Source organism: Pantherophis guttatus, chromosome 6 (assembly GCF_059756535.1).
Source record: "Pantherophis guttatus breed Tessera chromosome 6, ASM5975653v1, whole genome shotgun sequence".
In the NCBI taxonomy this organism is placed as follows: Eukaryota; Metazoa; Chordata; class Lepidosauria; order Squamata; family Colubridae; genus Pantherophis; species Pantherophis guttatus.
The window spans coordinates 100,754,971-100,770,796 of NC_142068.1; the positions used below are offsets into that span (position 1 = coordinate 100,754,971).

Below are 15,826 nucleotides of genomic sequence, written 5' to 3' on the forward strand. Positions count from 1 at the left end.
TTTATTTATTACTTCAATTTATATGCTGCCCCTCTCCGAAGACTCAGGGTGGCTTTAAAGAGGTCCATTTGGTGGGACCAAGAAGAACCTTCTCCATGGTGATTCCCTCCCTCTGGAATATCATCTCCTTGGAAGTAAGACTGGCCCTCACTTTATCATTCCTTCAAATAGCCCAAAGACATGTTTTTTCCATTCATTTAATGTTCAACTATTTGTGATGACTCCCCTGGATGCTTCCCCAGATACCTGTCCAGATGTAGCTTGGAGGAGGATGAAGGCATCTCTGGAGGGGAGTTGGTCAATGGCTCCAAGCAGCCATCTGAGAGGGATTTGGCTGAAGTACAGCTGCACCAGGAGCAGTGAGGATCAGTGGACTACTCATGAGGAGGCAGCCTCACCCTTCTTGATGGGCTGTACCAAAAGCTGGCTCCTGCCTTTTCTCTGACCTATGTATTCCAAGATCACCTGTCCAAGATCAGGTGAAGAAGCAGTTCCTCTTCCTCATCCCTGGCCAATTGCAGCTGCCTGCTTTCCCCACCTGGAGCCTCAGGGCTCTCCTACTGCAGCTGTGCTTCAGCCAAATCCCTCTGAGACTGTTGCTCAGAGCCATTAACCAATTCTCCTCCAGATGCGCCTGGAACTGGTTCATCCTCCTCCAAGGTGACATCTGGAGAGGTATCTGGGGAAGTGTCCGGGGAGTTATCAAACTATTTCACCTAATTCACTACCTTATGAACTTATGTCCACGAGTTCCCTCTTTGTCCAGAGTGGGAATCCAAGAATTGGGTATGTCTACTCTAGTGAAAAGAAGGACTAGGGCAGGGGTGGTTTCTACTTACCTTTACTACTGGTTCACAACGGGGCCATGCGCGCGCTCTTCTGCGCAGGTGCAGAAGCATTTTGATGATGTTGGGGTCGGTGGGTGGAGCCTCCTGCCGGTTTTACTACCAGTTCTATAGAACCGGTGCGAACCGGGGGCAACCCACCACTGGACTATGGGGGAACATGATAAACAGTGTTCCAACATTTCAGGAGCTGCCACAAAGAAGAGGGTGGGGGTGTCAACCTATTCTCCAAAGAACCTGATTGCAGAACAGGACCCTTTGTATAAATGTTCATGGAGCACCTCATTAATTAGAATTGAATTGAATTGAATTGAATTGAATCGAATCGAATCGAATCGAATAGAATAGAATAGAATAGAATAGAATAGAATAGAATAGAATTTTTTATTGGCCAAGTGTGATTGGACACTCAAGGAATTTGTCTTTGTGCATATGCTCTCAATGTACATAAAAGAAAAGATACATTCATCAAGAATCATAAGGTACAACACTTAATGATAGTCATAGGGCACAAATAAGCAATCAGGAAACAATATCAATATAAATCGTAAGGATACAAGTAACAAAATTATACTCATACAGTCATAAGTGGAAGGAGATGGGTGGTGGGAATGATGAGAAGATTAATAGTAGTGCAGATTAGTAAATAAGTCTGTTGACAGTGTTGAGGGAATTATTTGTTTAGCAGAGTGATGGCATTCAGGAAAAAACTGTTCTTGTGTCTAGTTGTGGATCAGCGGATCCATTATGGTTTTCAAATGGGACAGCACTAGCCTTTCAAAGGTTTTCATGACTACAGATGTTAGAGCAACTGGTCTGTAGTCATTCAGTTCCTTGATGGAGGGCTTCTTCGGCACTGGGATGATAGTAGAGCATTTGAAGCAAGAAGGAACATAACACATCTCTAGCGATTTATTGAAGATACGGGTGAAGATGGGGGCCAATTGGTCAACACAGACTTTTAAGCAAGAAGGAGTTATCTTGTCTGGGCCTGGAGCTTTTCCTAGTTTTTGTCTGTGAAATAGGTCTTGCACTTCCTTTTCTGTGATCACTAGGGGTTGTGAACCCAATGGGATGCGGTCAGTTGTAGGAGGCTTGGCTGTTGTTGGTGTGTCTGAGATGGGGGTTGTGGAGATAGGTGGCTGTAGTTTCCTTTCAAACCTGCAGTAAAACACGTTCAGGTCATCTGTCAGTTACTGATTTCCTTCAGCCTGGGAAGGAGGTTTGCCATTGTCGGTGATATTTTTAAGTGTTTCCCACATGTTTGCTGGTTCATTTGTTGAGAACTGATTCCTTAGCTTTTCAGAGTAGCTTCTTTTTGCTGCTCTGATTTCCCTTATTAATACATTTCTGGCCTGATTGTACAGCACTTTATCACCTTTTCTGTAGGCTTCCTCTTTGGAATGATGTAGCTGCTTAAGTTTAGCTGTGAACCAAGGTTTGTTGTTACTGTATATTCGGAAGTTCCTGGTGGGTACACATAGGTCTTCACAGAAGCTGACATATGATGTTACAGTCTCTGTGAGTTCATCTAAGTCTGCAAAGGTACTTTCAAAAACATTCCAATCAGTGCAGTCAAGGCAGGCACGTAGCTTTAACTTTGCCTCCTTCGTCCAGGTCTTCACTGATTTAATTGTTGGTTTTGTGGTTTTCAGTCTTTGCCTATAAGCAGGTACAAGGTGAATCATGCAATGATCAGTGTCCCACAGCTGCTCGTGGTAAGGACCGATAAGCATTTTTTAGTGTTGTGTAGCAATGGTCTAAAGAGGCAATGTCTTGCCTCTAGTGGGACAATTGACATGCTGAAAGTATTTTGGTAGCTCTTTCCCTAAGTTTGTTTTATTTAGATCTCCCAAAATAATGGCCAGTGAATTTGGCTTCAACCTCCATAATTTGGTCAGCTCGAAATGTTTTGTTTACACAGGCTTGTGGTGGGACATAAATAGCAATTAGAAGAAATGAGGAAAATTCACGAGGTGAATAGTATGGTTTGCAGTTGATAATTAATGTCTCTAGGTTTTCATCATAGAATTTATATATTATAGTTATATCCTGAGACCAGCTGTTGTTGATATCTAAGCATAAGTCTCCTCCCTTCTTTTTACGAGATGTTTCTGCAATTCTGTCTGATCATTGAATCTGAAACCCTGGGATATGCAGGCTGCTATCTTCAATTGATTCATTTAACCAGGTTTCAGAGAACCATAGGGCTGCTGAATTGTAAAAGTCAGAATTGTACCTGTTTAAAAGGAGTATTTCATCCATCTTATTAGCAAGTGAATGTACATTGGTTAGGAAAATTGAAGGCGGGGGAGTTTTATTTCTCCTATTCCTTAATCTGTTTAAAATCCCCACCCTTAAATCTCTTTTTCTTCGCTTCTTGCGTTTGAGGGGAGAGATCACAGAACAATCAACCAGTGGAATGACTTGCCTCCAGAAGTTGTGGGAGCTCTATCACGGGAGGTTTTCCAGAAGAGATTGGACAGACATTTGTCCATAATGTATAGGGTTTCCTGCTCAAGCAGGGTGTTGGACTAGAAGACCTCCTAGGTCCCTTCCAACTCTGCTATTCTGTATTGTATTAAGCAGGTCTCTTCACTGCCTCTCCATTCTAGTATGATTGCTGCCTCTGCTCTCAGTACAGCTATCTTCAGTTCACCGTTGCTTATCCAGAAATTCTCTCTATTCCTGTATTTCTAAACCTGGAAAGAAGAATAAATAGGTTTAACTATAAAGTAAGATAAAATATGAGAGCATTATAAATACAATAAAAAGGAAGCTATGAGAATTATAGACATAAGGAAAATAAAGGTGAGTGCATTTGGGGAAAGAAAATTTGAGCAAAGATTAGAAGGTTGGCTGTTTGATTCAATTGGCAAGTGAATTTTAAAACACACAACTAACTGTAGATAACACAAGGTAGGTAGGAAAACAGCAATGATTAATAATAGCCATAAAATAAACAGAACACATGGAGGAATGAAATTTTAAAAAGCCAGTGGGAAGGAAAATGGGAGGCAGATTAGCCTATCAATACAAAAGCATAACAAGGCATTACAGTTTACAAGTCCACAAATATGTCTCATTAGAGATGAGAGCTAATGAATTTTAAGTGTATTAAAAAGGAAGCCAAAAGCTGAATAAATACACATGTACAATAGCTGAAAAAAAAAACCTTGACTTATGTATTCCAAGATCACCTGTCCAAGATGTGGTGCTATTCTTGAAAAATACATAAGAGAAGTTAACAAAGAGCCTTTCCCAACCAGTTACTCACATTGGATTTTAATTCTCATAATCCTCAGCCAATACATTTGATTATGTACCTTCAAGTCACTGTTGGCTCTTAGTATAATATAAATCTAGTTTGTCCATGATGATCTCTCTCTAACCTGGCCCTTCAGATCTAAGGTTATTTTGACTGGGAAATAGAGAAGACACCAGTTTTGTGAGTGTTGCTATGCTTAGCAAGATTCATCTTAAGCCACAGATTGGAAAATAAAAGAAGGCATTTTTTTTCTTTGAACAACCCTGTAATCTCTTGAATCACGGTGGAGTCTGGGGTGGAATCAAATCTTGAGAATTTACTGGCTGGATGCCCTTCCTGACACCTGCATGGAGTTCACAGCAGACAATTACTCATTGTGCCCACGGAGAGAAATATCTGCCACTATCTAGGATCGAACTCACAGCCTCCAGTTTGTGAGGCAAGAGCTCCACCTCTAAGTCACTGTGCCTCTGAGAAAATAAAAGAAAGTACATAACTTGAAAAGGATGGCAGAAAAACCACAAATTGGCACGGTGCAACAAGGTGTTTATTTATCTCTACAAAGTCTGGATCAACAAGAAAAACAGTAATAACCATGTTGCTTCTATGAAAGCCAATTTATAAAACAGCCACACCTTTATATGCAGGAAGTAAATTTATCGTATCAGCCTATACCCAGAAAAAGATTAGCTTGTGACAATAGGGACAGTGGTGAAATTTATTTTATAATTTAAGCATGAAGGAGATAGACATTGTAGATCCTTATCAAGAGTCGATGTATACTTTGCATCTTGTTATTCCAAGAAGTCAAGGAAATACACAGGTCCCCTCCAAGGTCTCTTCCAATGCTGTTATTTTGTTATTTTGTAATTCTATTATTCTGCATGTGATGAAGACTCTCTTCAAGCCCTAACTTAACTAGGCTCTTCTAGATAGACTGGATACCCTTTCTCCAGCAAAGTAAAACCCCTTGGCCCCTCTGCTCATTTTTCTAGAAGCAGGTGGCCAGGTTGCTTTGCAAGGCAACTTCAGAGAAATGCTTTGCTTGCACCATTGCTGAAATGAAGTTCTCTTTCACGAACTTGAACAGGCCCAGTGCTTAGTTCTCATTCCTTGTATTTCAAGACTTGTATTGTTTGATTGATGGCTCTGAGACTTTCTCCTTCTGACAACACATTTGGATGGCTATTCCAGGTAACAGGAAACATGTTCAGTGGCTTCAGGGAACTGATGGTGAAGTCTGGGTTTGGATCATGGGAGAAGCCCCTGGAGACAAGTCATATGAGCAGATTTCAGAGGAGCTTCTTGCAGAACGAGCCAGACAGCAGGCCCAGAAGGAAGCAGAAGAACTATGGTGAGTATCTACAAAGAAATTACTTCTAGAATATTGCTATAAAAAAAACTACTGAATGAGAATTATTTTGGAATTCTATTGGATAATGTAGTCTTTGAACTGTATAATCATTTCTGAAAATGCCAAATCTCATCAGGATATAACATCTTGCTTGGACTCAGAAACTAAGCTGGGTCATACATAGATACATATGAAGAATGGTTGCAGGAACTGGGCATAGTGAAGAGAAGGACCAGGGGAGACATGATAGCAGTGTTCCAATATTTGAGGGGCTGCCACAGAGAGGAGGGGGTCAAGCTATTCTCCAAAGCACCTGAAGGCCAGACAAGGAATAATGGATGGAATCTGATCAAGGAGAGATTCAACCTAGAAATAAGGATAATTTTTCTGCCAGTGAGAACAATCAATCAATGGAACTGAAGTTGCGTTCAGAAGCTGTGGGAGCTTCATTACTGGAGGCTTTCGAGAAGAGATTGGACTGCCATCTGTCAGAAATGATGTAGGGTCTAACCAGAAATGGTTAGCATTTGGGTGGAGATCATCAGAGAAACTCAGGGTTGTAGTTTAGACTGGAAATCAAAAGAATCTCCCAGATGGAGACAATGGCAAGCTATCTTTGAACATGGACAGGTCCATGAAATCACAAGGAATTCTACAAATGGAAATTTTAAATGTCTTTTGAATGCCTCAAAAGAACTAGTCTCTGTCATAAATTCTCTCTCTTAAGTATCTATCTTAAATTAAAATGATATAAGAATAACAAGTAGAACTGTTTGGTTTATATTTGAATATAAAATGTTATGTTAGACTTACCAAAATCAGTTCAATACAGTGGAGAAATCTGAACTGGTTTACTACCGGTTCGCTAGCCGTGCATGCGCCAAATGCGCACTCCACATGCGCATGTGCAGTGCACACCAAACGCGAGCTGCGTGCACGCACAGTGCACACCAAAGGAGGGCTTGGGAAGGTAAGTAGAACAATGTGTGTGTGTATGTGTGTGTGATCAGCTGTGGTGGCATGGTAACCTTTCTTAAAACTTTTTAAAAGCAGTTTTTACTACCGGCTCAGGCGAATAGGTAGTAGATAATGCTTTAAAAAAGTTTTTAAAAAGGCTCTGGCGATCACGCGGCACAGCTGTGATCAATGGAGCCTTTTTTTTACTTCTTAAAAGCATTTTTTACTACCTATTCATCTGAGCCGGTAGTAAAAAAATGTCTAAAAAAAGTTCCATATACATACACACACACACGCACGCACGCACGCACGCACGCACACACACACACACACACACCCACGCATGCATGCATATATGATGCTTCTAAAAAATCTGGACATGAATTGAGATCATGAGAATATAGGCAGTTATCCTCATCAGCAATCAGCAACCGGACCACCCCAATGATGCCCTTGAAGTGATGTCCCGGTGCCTGGAGGCTGTACGGATCTGGATGGGGAGGAAGAGACTCAGGCTCAACCCATCCAAGACCGAGTGGCTGTGGTTTCCGACATCCCGATATAGTCAGTTGGTGCCATCACTGACTATTGGGGGCGAGTCGTTGGCCCCCACGGAGAGGGCTCGCAATTTGGGGGTCCCCCTGGACTCACAGCTGTCTTTAGAAGAGCACTTGACGGCTATGGCTGGGAGGGCGTTTTATCAGGTTCGCCTGATTCGCCAGTTGCGTCCCTTTATGGATTGGGGCTCATTAAATACGGTCACTCATGCCCTGGATTACTGCAATGCTCTCTACATGGGGCTCCCCTTGTGGAGCACCCGGAGGCTCCAGCTGGTCCAGAATGTGGCCACGCAGGTGGTTATGGGAACGACAGGATGCTCCCATGTGACCCCCCTCCTGCGTGAGCTGCATTGGCTCCCGGTGGTCTTCCGGGTGCGCTTCAAGGTTTTGGTTACCACCTTTAGAGCGCTCCATGGCTTAGGACCGGGGTATTTACGAGACTGCCTTCTGCCACCAGTGGCCTCTCACCGACCAGTACGCTCCCATAGAGAGGGGCTTCTCAGGGTGCCGTAGGCCAAACAATGTCGACTGGCGGCCCCCAGGGGGAGAGCCTTCTCTGTGGGGGCACCCGCCATCTGGAACGAGCTCCCCCCGGAGATACGGAGGATCCCAGACCTGCGCGCTTTCCGCTGTGCCATCAAAACATTTCTTTTCCAGCAGGCCGGCCTGGCCTAACCTTTCTTTTAAACTGTTTTTTTCAAAACTTTTAAAATTTTGTAAATTTTAAATCTGTCTTATGAATTTGGGGTGTTTTAAGTTTTGTTTTCTGGGCCAATTATTTAATTGTATTTTAATAGTTTTTTAACATTTGTATTATATGTATTTTATTTGGCTGTTCACCGCCCTGAGTCCTTCGGGAGTAGGGTGGTATACAAATTCAATTAATAATAATAATAATAATAATAATAATAATAATAATAATAATAATAACCAATATCCCCTGTGAACTTCAATGTATGTCCCTGAGATTCTGTCATTATGATGGTTGTTGGAAAAAATGCCAAGGTTGTCCAGTATCCTTAGACTTTTGTTCTAAATGACAACTCAAGGTTGATTTATCCTTCCTTACCTTGCCTCTCTTTCTGACTATTGGGGGTGAATTTTGCCCCCCACAAAGAGGGCTCGCAATCTGGGTGTCCTCCTGGACCCACGGCTGTCTTTAGAAGAGCATATGACAGCCGTGGCCAGGGGGGCCTTTTATCAGGTTCGCCTGATTCACCAGTTGCAGCCCTTTCTGGACCGGGACGCCCTGCGCACGGTCACTCACGCCCTTGTTACCTCCCGGTTGGACTATTGTAATGCTCTCTACATGGGGCTCCCCTTGAAGAGCACTCGGAGGCTCCAACTGGTCCAGAATGCGGCCACGTGGGTGGTTATGGGCGCAATTCGTTGTGCCACATGACACCCCTCCTGCGCGAGCTGCACTGGCTCCCAGTGGTCTTCCGGGTGCGATTCAAGGTGTTGGTTACCACCTTTAAAGCGCTCCATGGCATAGGACCCGGGTACCTTCGAGACCGTCTTCTGCCACCAATAGCCTCTCACCGGCCAGTCCGCTCCCACAGAGAGGATCTCCTCAGGGTGCCGTCGGCCAAGTTATGTCAGCTGGTGACACCCAGGGGGAGGGCCTTCTCTGTGGGAGCCCCAGCCCTGTGGAATGAACTGCCCCCGGAAATACGTAAGATCTCCAACCTCCGGGTGTTTCGCTGCGCACTGAAGACCCTGTTGTTCCACCAGGCTGGGCTATCAACATAATAATTTTAAATTGGGGTATTTTAAATTTCTGGGGTTTTAAATTGAGCCAAATCTATTTAATCATTTTAAATTTTTAATCGTTGTTTTGTCTTGTGTTTTTAAATAGGCTGTACAACGCCCTGAGTCCTTCGGGAGAAGGGCGGTATAGAAATAAAATTATTATTATTATTATTATTATTATTATTATTATTATTATTATTTTATGTTTTTGGGAAGGAAACAAAAGGAAGCTGAAATCACAAAGAAGTTCCGTGATGCTATGGCAAAGGAGAAAGCTCGAATAGTGGCAGAGAAATGGAAGATAGAGGCAGAAGATCGCAAAGCAGCCAAATTGATGGAGGAGGAGAAAATCCAGGAGGAATTAAAGGTTGGGTGGTTCTTTCAACAATCCTGCTTTCTAACGTTTGAGTTTGTACCTCTTAGAATGTTTCTATTCTGCTCTGCTCTGCTCTGCTCTGCTCTGCTCTGCTCTGCTCTGCTCTGCTCCGCTCCGCTCCGCTCCGCTCCACTCCACTCTATTCCATTCATAATACATTGGGATTTAGTTGTTTTCCAAGCTACTAGCTATCAGAAAGTAGATGGAGAGGCAATCACTCTCCACCCACATTAAGACAAATATACATACAGAATGATCATGTTACCTATTGTAGATAGGTTTTGAAAAGTTTAGTTTTGGTTAGTAATTTGATGGAAGTGAAGTAGAAATGACCAGGGCTACTAGGAAATACTAGAAAGATCCCACAAGAAAACAATTTTGCACTATTGCCAAGAAAACAGCATGAATGGTTTACACAATCTGGAGAAGTTAAAATTCACTTGAGGGAAGTGTTGTATTTTCAAGACTTGCTATTGGAGTCAGGTAAAATGATAAGTGAAGGTAAGAACCACCACCAGTTGACATTTGAAGCAGAATCCTAAAGATTCTTCTTGTCTATCTTCTACCCGGGATGCAAGATAGATATATTTTATTTCTGAATTTTCCCTACTCCTTTTATTTGCTCCTCATCTACTTCAAGCTGAAAGTCCTTGAATCTTGATTCAATACTGAAAAGGATAAGAGATTTCCAGAGTGTATGGGTCAAAATCTACAAGAATAGTCTCATAAGAAAAAACTTGCTGCTTTTCAATATGCCTGCAGATTTTGACTCACCTGCTTGAAATTCTTGAAGTCCAAGCTAAAAGCTAACCCTGGTTTTGGAATAACTTCTATAACCAGGTTCACAGGAGGTAAACATTTCTTAGGTTGGAACCTTACAGCAGGATATTGTTTTCAAAAAAGGAAGACTAGGAGAGTAACCTTTGCTGGAATGGGCCAACTCACCATGGCCAACTTGCCGCAGGACAGTTCACTGCAGGAGAATTCAACCATTCAATTTAATTATTTAAAATCATTAAAAAATATTTTGAATTTCATCATCCACATTTCATTTGTCCTTCTTTTGCATTCTTTCTTTAACAATTTTATTTCACCATCTCTTCAATATTAGTATAACTTTTGTCCCTGCAGCGATTTGGCTGTAGTGAGTTGGCTACAATGGGTTGGCTGCAGTGAGTTGTCCTATGATTATATAGGTCTTTATAGTAGAAAATAGTTGCATGAAGAATTTGTACAGTCAAGAGTAGTTTTATCACGCAGCTTTCTGACAGCTTGATATATGCATGTGAGAAAGAGAGGTTATTATATATTGGTTGATTTATGGTAAGTGTATGACAAAGCATACATGGAGGTAAGGTTGGTTGCTATGAATATTAAGTAAAGCTTACAAAAAATAAATGAATAGAATGCATCATAAATGTTTCACATTCAGGAGCAAGCAAGACAAGGATATATGACATTCCCTTGTTGTTTAACGTGCTTATGTATAAGGACTGCTTCTTGTGATGTTAGAGGTTGGGAACATGAATATAGATAGCAATAGCACTTAGACTTATATACCGCTTCACAGTGCTTTACAGCCCTCTCTAAGTGGTTTACAGAGTCAGCCTATTGCCCCCAACAATCTGGATTCTCATTTTTACCGACCTCGGAAGGATGGAAGTCTGAGTCAACCTTGAGCCTGGTGAGATTTGATCTGCCAAACTGCTGGCAGCCGGTGATCAGCAGAAGTAGCCTGCAGTACTGCATTCTAACCACTGTGCAACTGCAGTTCTAGATGTACATTTTTATGTGGATGATGCCATGTTGTTGACTGGGAATCCAAAGGAATTTCAGTGAATGTTTAGGTTAGATGATGCAAATAAGAATTGGACCTAAAAAGATGATTTCAATCATTTGTATGCTGCTCCAGACATTAATAAAATCTCCAGTCCTCAAATTAGCATACATCTATATGTCTATAAGGTCACTGAATAAATGAAAGCATAAAATTATACCTTTCAGGATCGAATCTGACAACCATAAGCCCATTCTCCAAAGACTTGATGGAAAAGGTTGATTTTTCCAAAAAGTTGGAGCAGTGATGGAGAAACCCTTAAGCTATCAACCTATTGGAAACTTAGGTCCTTGAAGGAAAAAAGAAGTGAATCAATCCAGACTATACCTAAGGTAAAGAAGCTATCACAAAGAGATGAATCTTAGTAGCAAGTTTATTAGCAGTGGAGAAATGGAAGAATAAATTTTAAGTTGCACAGAACTCGATAAATTTAAAATGGAAACATGAGGTCTGCTGTTGAATGGATGCTTGTAGAAAGAAGCCAAAACATTAACCATTGAACTGGAATAATGGTAGCCATGTTTCAGCTCATGCACCCAATTTGGTCTACAGCAGCCATAAGTATTATCACAAAGATAAAACTGTTTAAGGGTATTGTTATACCAACTGCAAAAGAGAATGATAATGTTTTAGCCTCAAAAATGTTTAAGGCTGCAGGGACTAATTGTCCTCCGCCTGTGTGACAGCATTTGAAGACCTAATGGCTGATGGCATCTTGTGGTCCAGATGTGTCTTCCAAATACCTTTGGTATGTAAAGCCACCTCAAGGTATTTAAATACATTGACTTCTTCCTAGATCATGCCCTTCTCCATGATACTCCATGAGTATTAAAAACCTCTTTTAGCAAAAATGAGGATTTTCAATTTATTGAAATTGAAGACTGGATTATTTTGTCTACAGTACTTTAACATTGCTGCAACAGCTTTCTTCAGTCCAATTGAGGTTTCTGAAATAATAGCAGCATCGTCGGCATAAAGGAGTATTGGGATTTTGCGTTGTACTAAGTTAGGAGGATGCAAGTCTGGGTTGAGAAAGGAGAACATCAAAAGACAACTCATCAAGGCAAAAAGCAACATATAAAACTTTCATATGGAGTTCATGGAGACAAAGATAGTTTGCAAGGGTATAAAAATAAAGAGAGGTATATCGAATGGGGGTGTAATTTAGATTTTCCTTTATTTTTTCTTATCGTCCATCTTCAATTTCATAGTTTCTCTTTATGTTTTTTTATCCCTATAAAGAATAGTGTCAGAAATACATATTGTATAATGGATTCTATCTATTTAAACAAAGAACCCATAGAGACCAAGATTTATGCATGCAGAAACACAAAAGACAGCATGCCATGGCTACCCTCCCACCTTTTTAAAAAGAAGTGAACTATGAGAGGTGTCTTAAAGGTTATTTTTCTGATGTTTCAGGTTTTTCAGATTGTTTATTAAATCAGTGTCATGTGACAAAGAAGCAGTTAAAAATCAACCTCTCTCGATTTACTCAACATGTGTTTTGTTGAGCTACAGTAAGTGCAGAATGTAATAGTTTGCAATCAAGCTGTGCGTTCAAAATAATAAGAGGGTTGCCTCACCCTCTTATTATGCCTCACCCTCAATTATTATGCAGTTTTCGACTTTGCTTTAATTAAAACTCACTCCATGATTGAGAACCCAAACAAAAACTTTGAAAAACAAAACAGTTTTCTCACCAAGGAAGAATTCTCCTGCAGCTCCCTGAGGATTCTTGCAGTAGTTTCTAGTGATATATTTTTTTTTGCTCGATCAATTTCCTGAAGATAAGGGAAACTGCAGAGGCATTTATATGATGTGACAGGTCTCATTATGCTCTGTAGCAGATTGCATCTTTTTATGCCTGTGAAATGGGCATAACACTCAGCCAGAGAAATGCTCATGTCTTGATAAAGTTAAAAAAAAAAGCTGCACTGTCTTTCTGAAGATTTTTCATTACTCCCTTAAAAATACATTTTGCAGAAATATACAACTTGGTATTTCCGGTCTCTCCCTTTCCCTCTCTCAATTTCTGACCTGCTTCCCAGATGTTGAGCAATACATGAACTTAATTGCAAGCCACCTCTTCCAACTTTTGGGGCAGTCTCTGCTGTTCTCTCCTACTCATTTTGGGGGGAAATGAGGAGAGATCCCAAGTAGGTTGCCCTGAGCTCTCAGGAGAAAAGGTAGGTGTAGGAGATGATCAGGCTAAGCCCAAGGGAGAAGTTGAATACACCATCAGTCTCGAGTCCCTGCGTGCTCACAAGAGATCCTAGTCCAGCCCACCTTGAATTCTTATTTACTGCCAATTTGCTTTGATTGTTACTAGTTCAGATTCTTGCAAAGAGCATTAGCATGCAATAAACCAATATTCCTTTGAACTGCTTGGACTCTTGATTTCCTGAGCTTGACATCAGGACATTAATGCAGTAAGTCTATACAAAAATCACTGGAAGAGGAAGATCACTGAAGGGAGAACAGGCTGTGGAAATGTTTTTTTTTTTTTTTTTTACATTCTCAATAAATTAACTTTTTTTTTCTTTACCTGTTTTTTTTTTCCTTTTAAAATGCTGGGTTTGCTGAGATCTGTTATGGCATTTTTAGGCACAGTCTGGGTTAATATTGGTCCCATACCTGTTCAATATGGCACTTGTAGTATAACTATTCTTAAAATCTACATTGACCTTAACTTTATCATACCATCCAAACCTCAGATTGTAATATGGTTTTTTAAAAAAATTCTCAGCAAAACTCACATTTAGACCAAGTAGCGGGCTGCAAAACACAAATTTCAGATCAGGCAAATCTAAACCTTCTTTCATTTGCATCTTTATATCTAACCCTTGACTTTTCCCCTTTCCATACAAATCTAGGTATATCTTTCTTCCTTAAATAGTTATCAGAACAGGTCAGGGGTGAAATCTAAAATTTGTTACTACTGGTTCTGTGGGCATGGCTTGGTGGGGGGTGCTGGTAATGTGACTGGGTGGGCATGGCCAACTTTTTTTTTTTTTACTTTTAAAAGCATTTTTTCTACAACCTTAAGAAATGCTTTGAAAAGCTTCTGACAATCCCAGCTGAGCCGCGCGATCATCAGAGGCTTTTTAAAAAACTTTTAAAAGCATTTTTTTGGCCGAAGAGGTTGTAGAAAAAATACTTTTCAAAGTAAAAAAAACAGCCTCTGATGATCGCGCGGCTCAGCTGAGCATGGGGGTGGTGTGCACAGGAATTTTTGCTACCGGTTCTCCGAACCACCCGCCACCATCGCTACCAGATCGGGCGATCCGGTCCGAACTGGGAGCATTTCACCCCTGGAATAGGTATTATTTGAAGCTATAACACCATCCTGGCATAACATACATTTTTATCATGGAAATTGTCCCCAAACAATGACAATTGCAATTTCTGCCATCTTAATATGTCCTTCTTAATTTCATCCCATTTGTTAGTTTGGTTTGGTGAAATGGTTAAAATGCTGGTGTCGAAACCAGGAGATTGTAAATTCCGATTCTATCTTACTGTAAGGACCAGCTTCTCCCCCCCACTTCCAAGAAAGTACAAACTCTTGAGAACTTTGTATTGCAAAAGGAGCCTTTTATTGAAAGGGATGAAAGCAAGTCAAAACTCAAAGCAGGCTCTGAAGTCCCTCAAGGCATTCAGTTCAGGATAAAGAAAATTAGGAACCCTCTCCCCACCGTCCGATGTAAATTCCAACCAATCTGCCAGTGTGATGATGATATCGTACTGGCCTCTCTGAGAAGCAGATAAGAAGAGCTTCTCAGGGCCATCTTGCAATCCACACGTTTTCCCCCCTCTCATTTCCCAGGAGGTGAGAATTCTCCAGGCACTCCTGGTGCCAGGCAATGGTTATAAATCAGGTTAAAGTTTATATAAAGAGGACCAGGCAGGAAATAGGATACTTGGATACATGGGAAAGAGAACTAAATGTGACAAATCCAAATCCCCCCTCCTTCTTCCATGAAGAATGGCAGATACACAGATCTGATATATTGCCCTCCTCAGAAAAATGGAAAATCCACCTAGAAAGACATAAAACATACAATATATTAAGATTTAGGATGGTTTGTGTGGGTATTTCAGGTGGAATTTCCATAACAGTGTGGGTGCTTTTACATGTTTTTTGGCTCCCCATTCATTCTGAGAGGACGGTAGGTTTTTCCATGCCACTAAATATTGTGTGGAGCCATGGTGAGTGTGGGAGTCAAGGATGTCTTTGATTTCAAAATGTTGTTCTCCTTCCACCATAATGGGGGTTGGAGGTGTGGGCAAAGGGGGTCTGACTTTTGAAGTGATTTCTGGCTTGAGTAGGCTGCAGTGAAACACTGGATGAACCTGCCTAAGTATCTTAGGAAGGAGAAGTTCAACCATGACAGGGTTAGTGATTCTGGTGATGGGGAATGGGCCAATTAATTTTGGTCCCAGTTTCTTAGATGTTTGTAAGGATTGTAGAAACTTGTCAGCTTGAATTTTAAAAGCTGCTCTAGCCTCTTGTAGAGGTAGCCTGACCACTGGCCAAGTGGTTTGTAGGTTGTTTATCCACACCTTAAGGGAGGGGATGTCAGGTTCCTTAGCTGGTAGGTCTGGCATGGGGTTGAATACTTGTCCTGTGGCTACCTGAAATGGGGTGAAGCCAGTGCTACTGTGTACTGAGTTGTTGTAAGCTACTTCAGCAAAAGGTAACAGGTCAGTCCAATTGTCCTGTTGGTAGTTAATAAAACATCTTATTTATTTATTTGTTTATTTATTTGTTTAAATTTCTATACCGCCCTTCTCCAATATAGGACTCAGGGAGGTGAACAGCCAAAGTAAAAACAAGACATACAAAATCTAAAAACTGTTTAAAATAATTAAAT

The 15,826-nt window shown here is 41.1% G+C and overlaps 1 protein-coding gene and 1 long non-coding RNA gene across 2 annotated transcripts in view; one reads left to right on the top strand and one right to left on the bottom strand.

Annotated features, from left to right (window-relative positions):
* The window catches only part of SH2D4B (SH2 domain containing 4B), a 173,825-nt gene that overhangs the window by 44,488 nt on the left and 113,511 nt on the right, over nucleotides 1–15,826 (top strand). Inside the window, exons 2-3 of the mRNA XM_087872341.1 lie at nucleotides 5,308–5,467; nucleotides 8,953–9,103. Of these exons, the coding sequence (XP_087728467.1) occupies nucleotides 5,308–5,467; nucleotides 8,953–9,103 (311 nt within the window). The remainder of the gene's footprint in view (nucleotides 1–5,307; nucleotides 5,468–8,952; nucleotides 9,104–15,826) is intronic.
* Nucleotides 1,211–12,846, bottom strand: LOC148113212 (uncharacterized). The gene is made up of 2 exons (XR_015728483.1): nucleotides 12,653–12,846; nucleotides 1,211–3,547 (listed from the first exon to the last, which is right to left on the bottom strand). It is a non-coding gene; the product is annotated as an uncharacterized LOC148113212 (long non-coding RNA).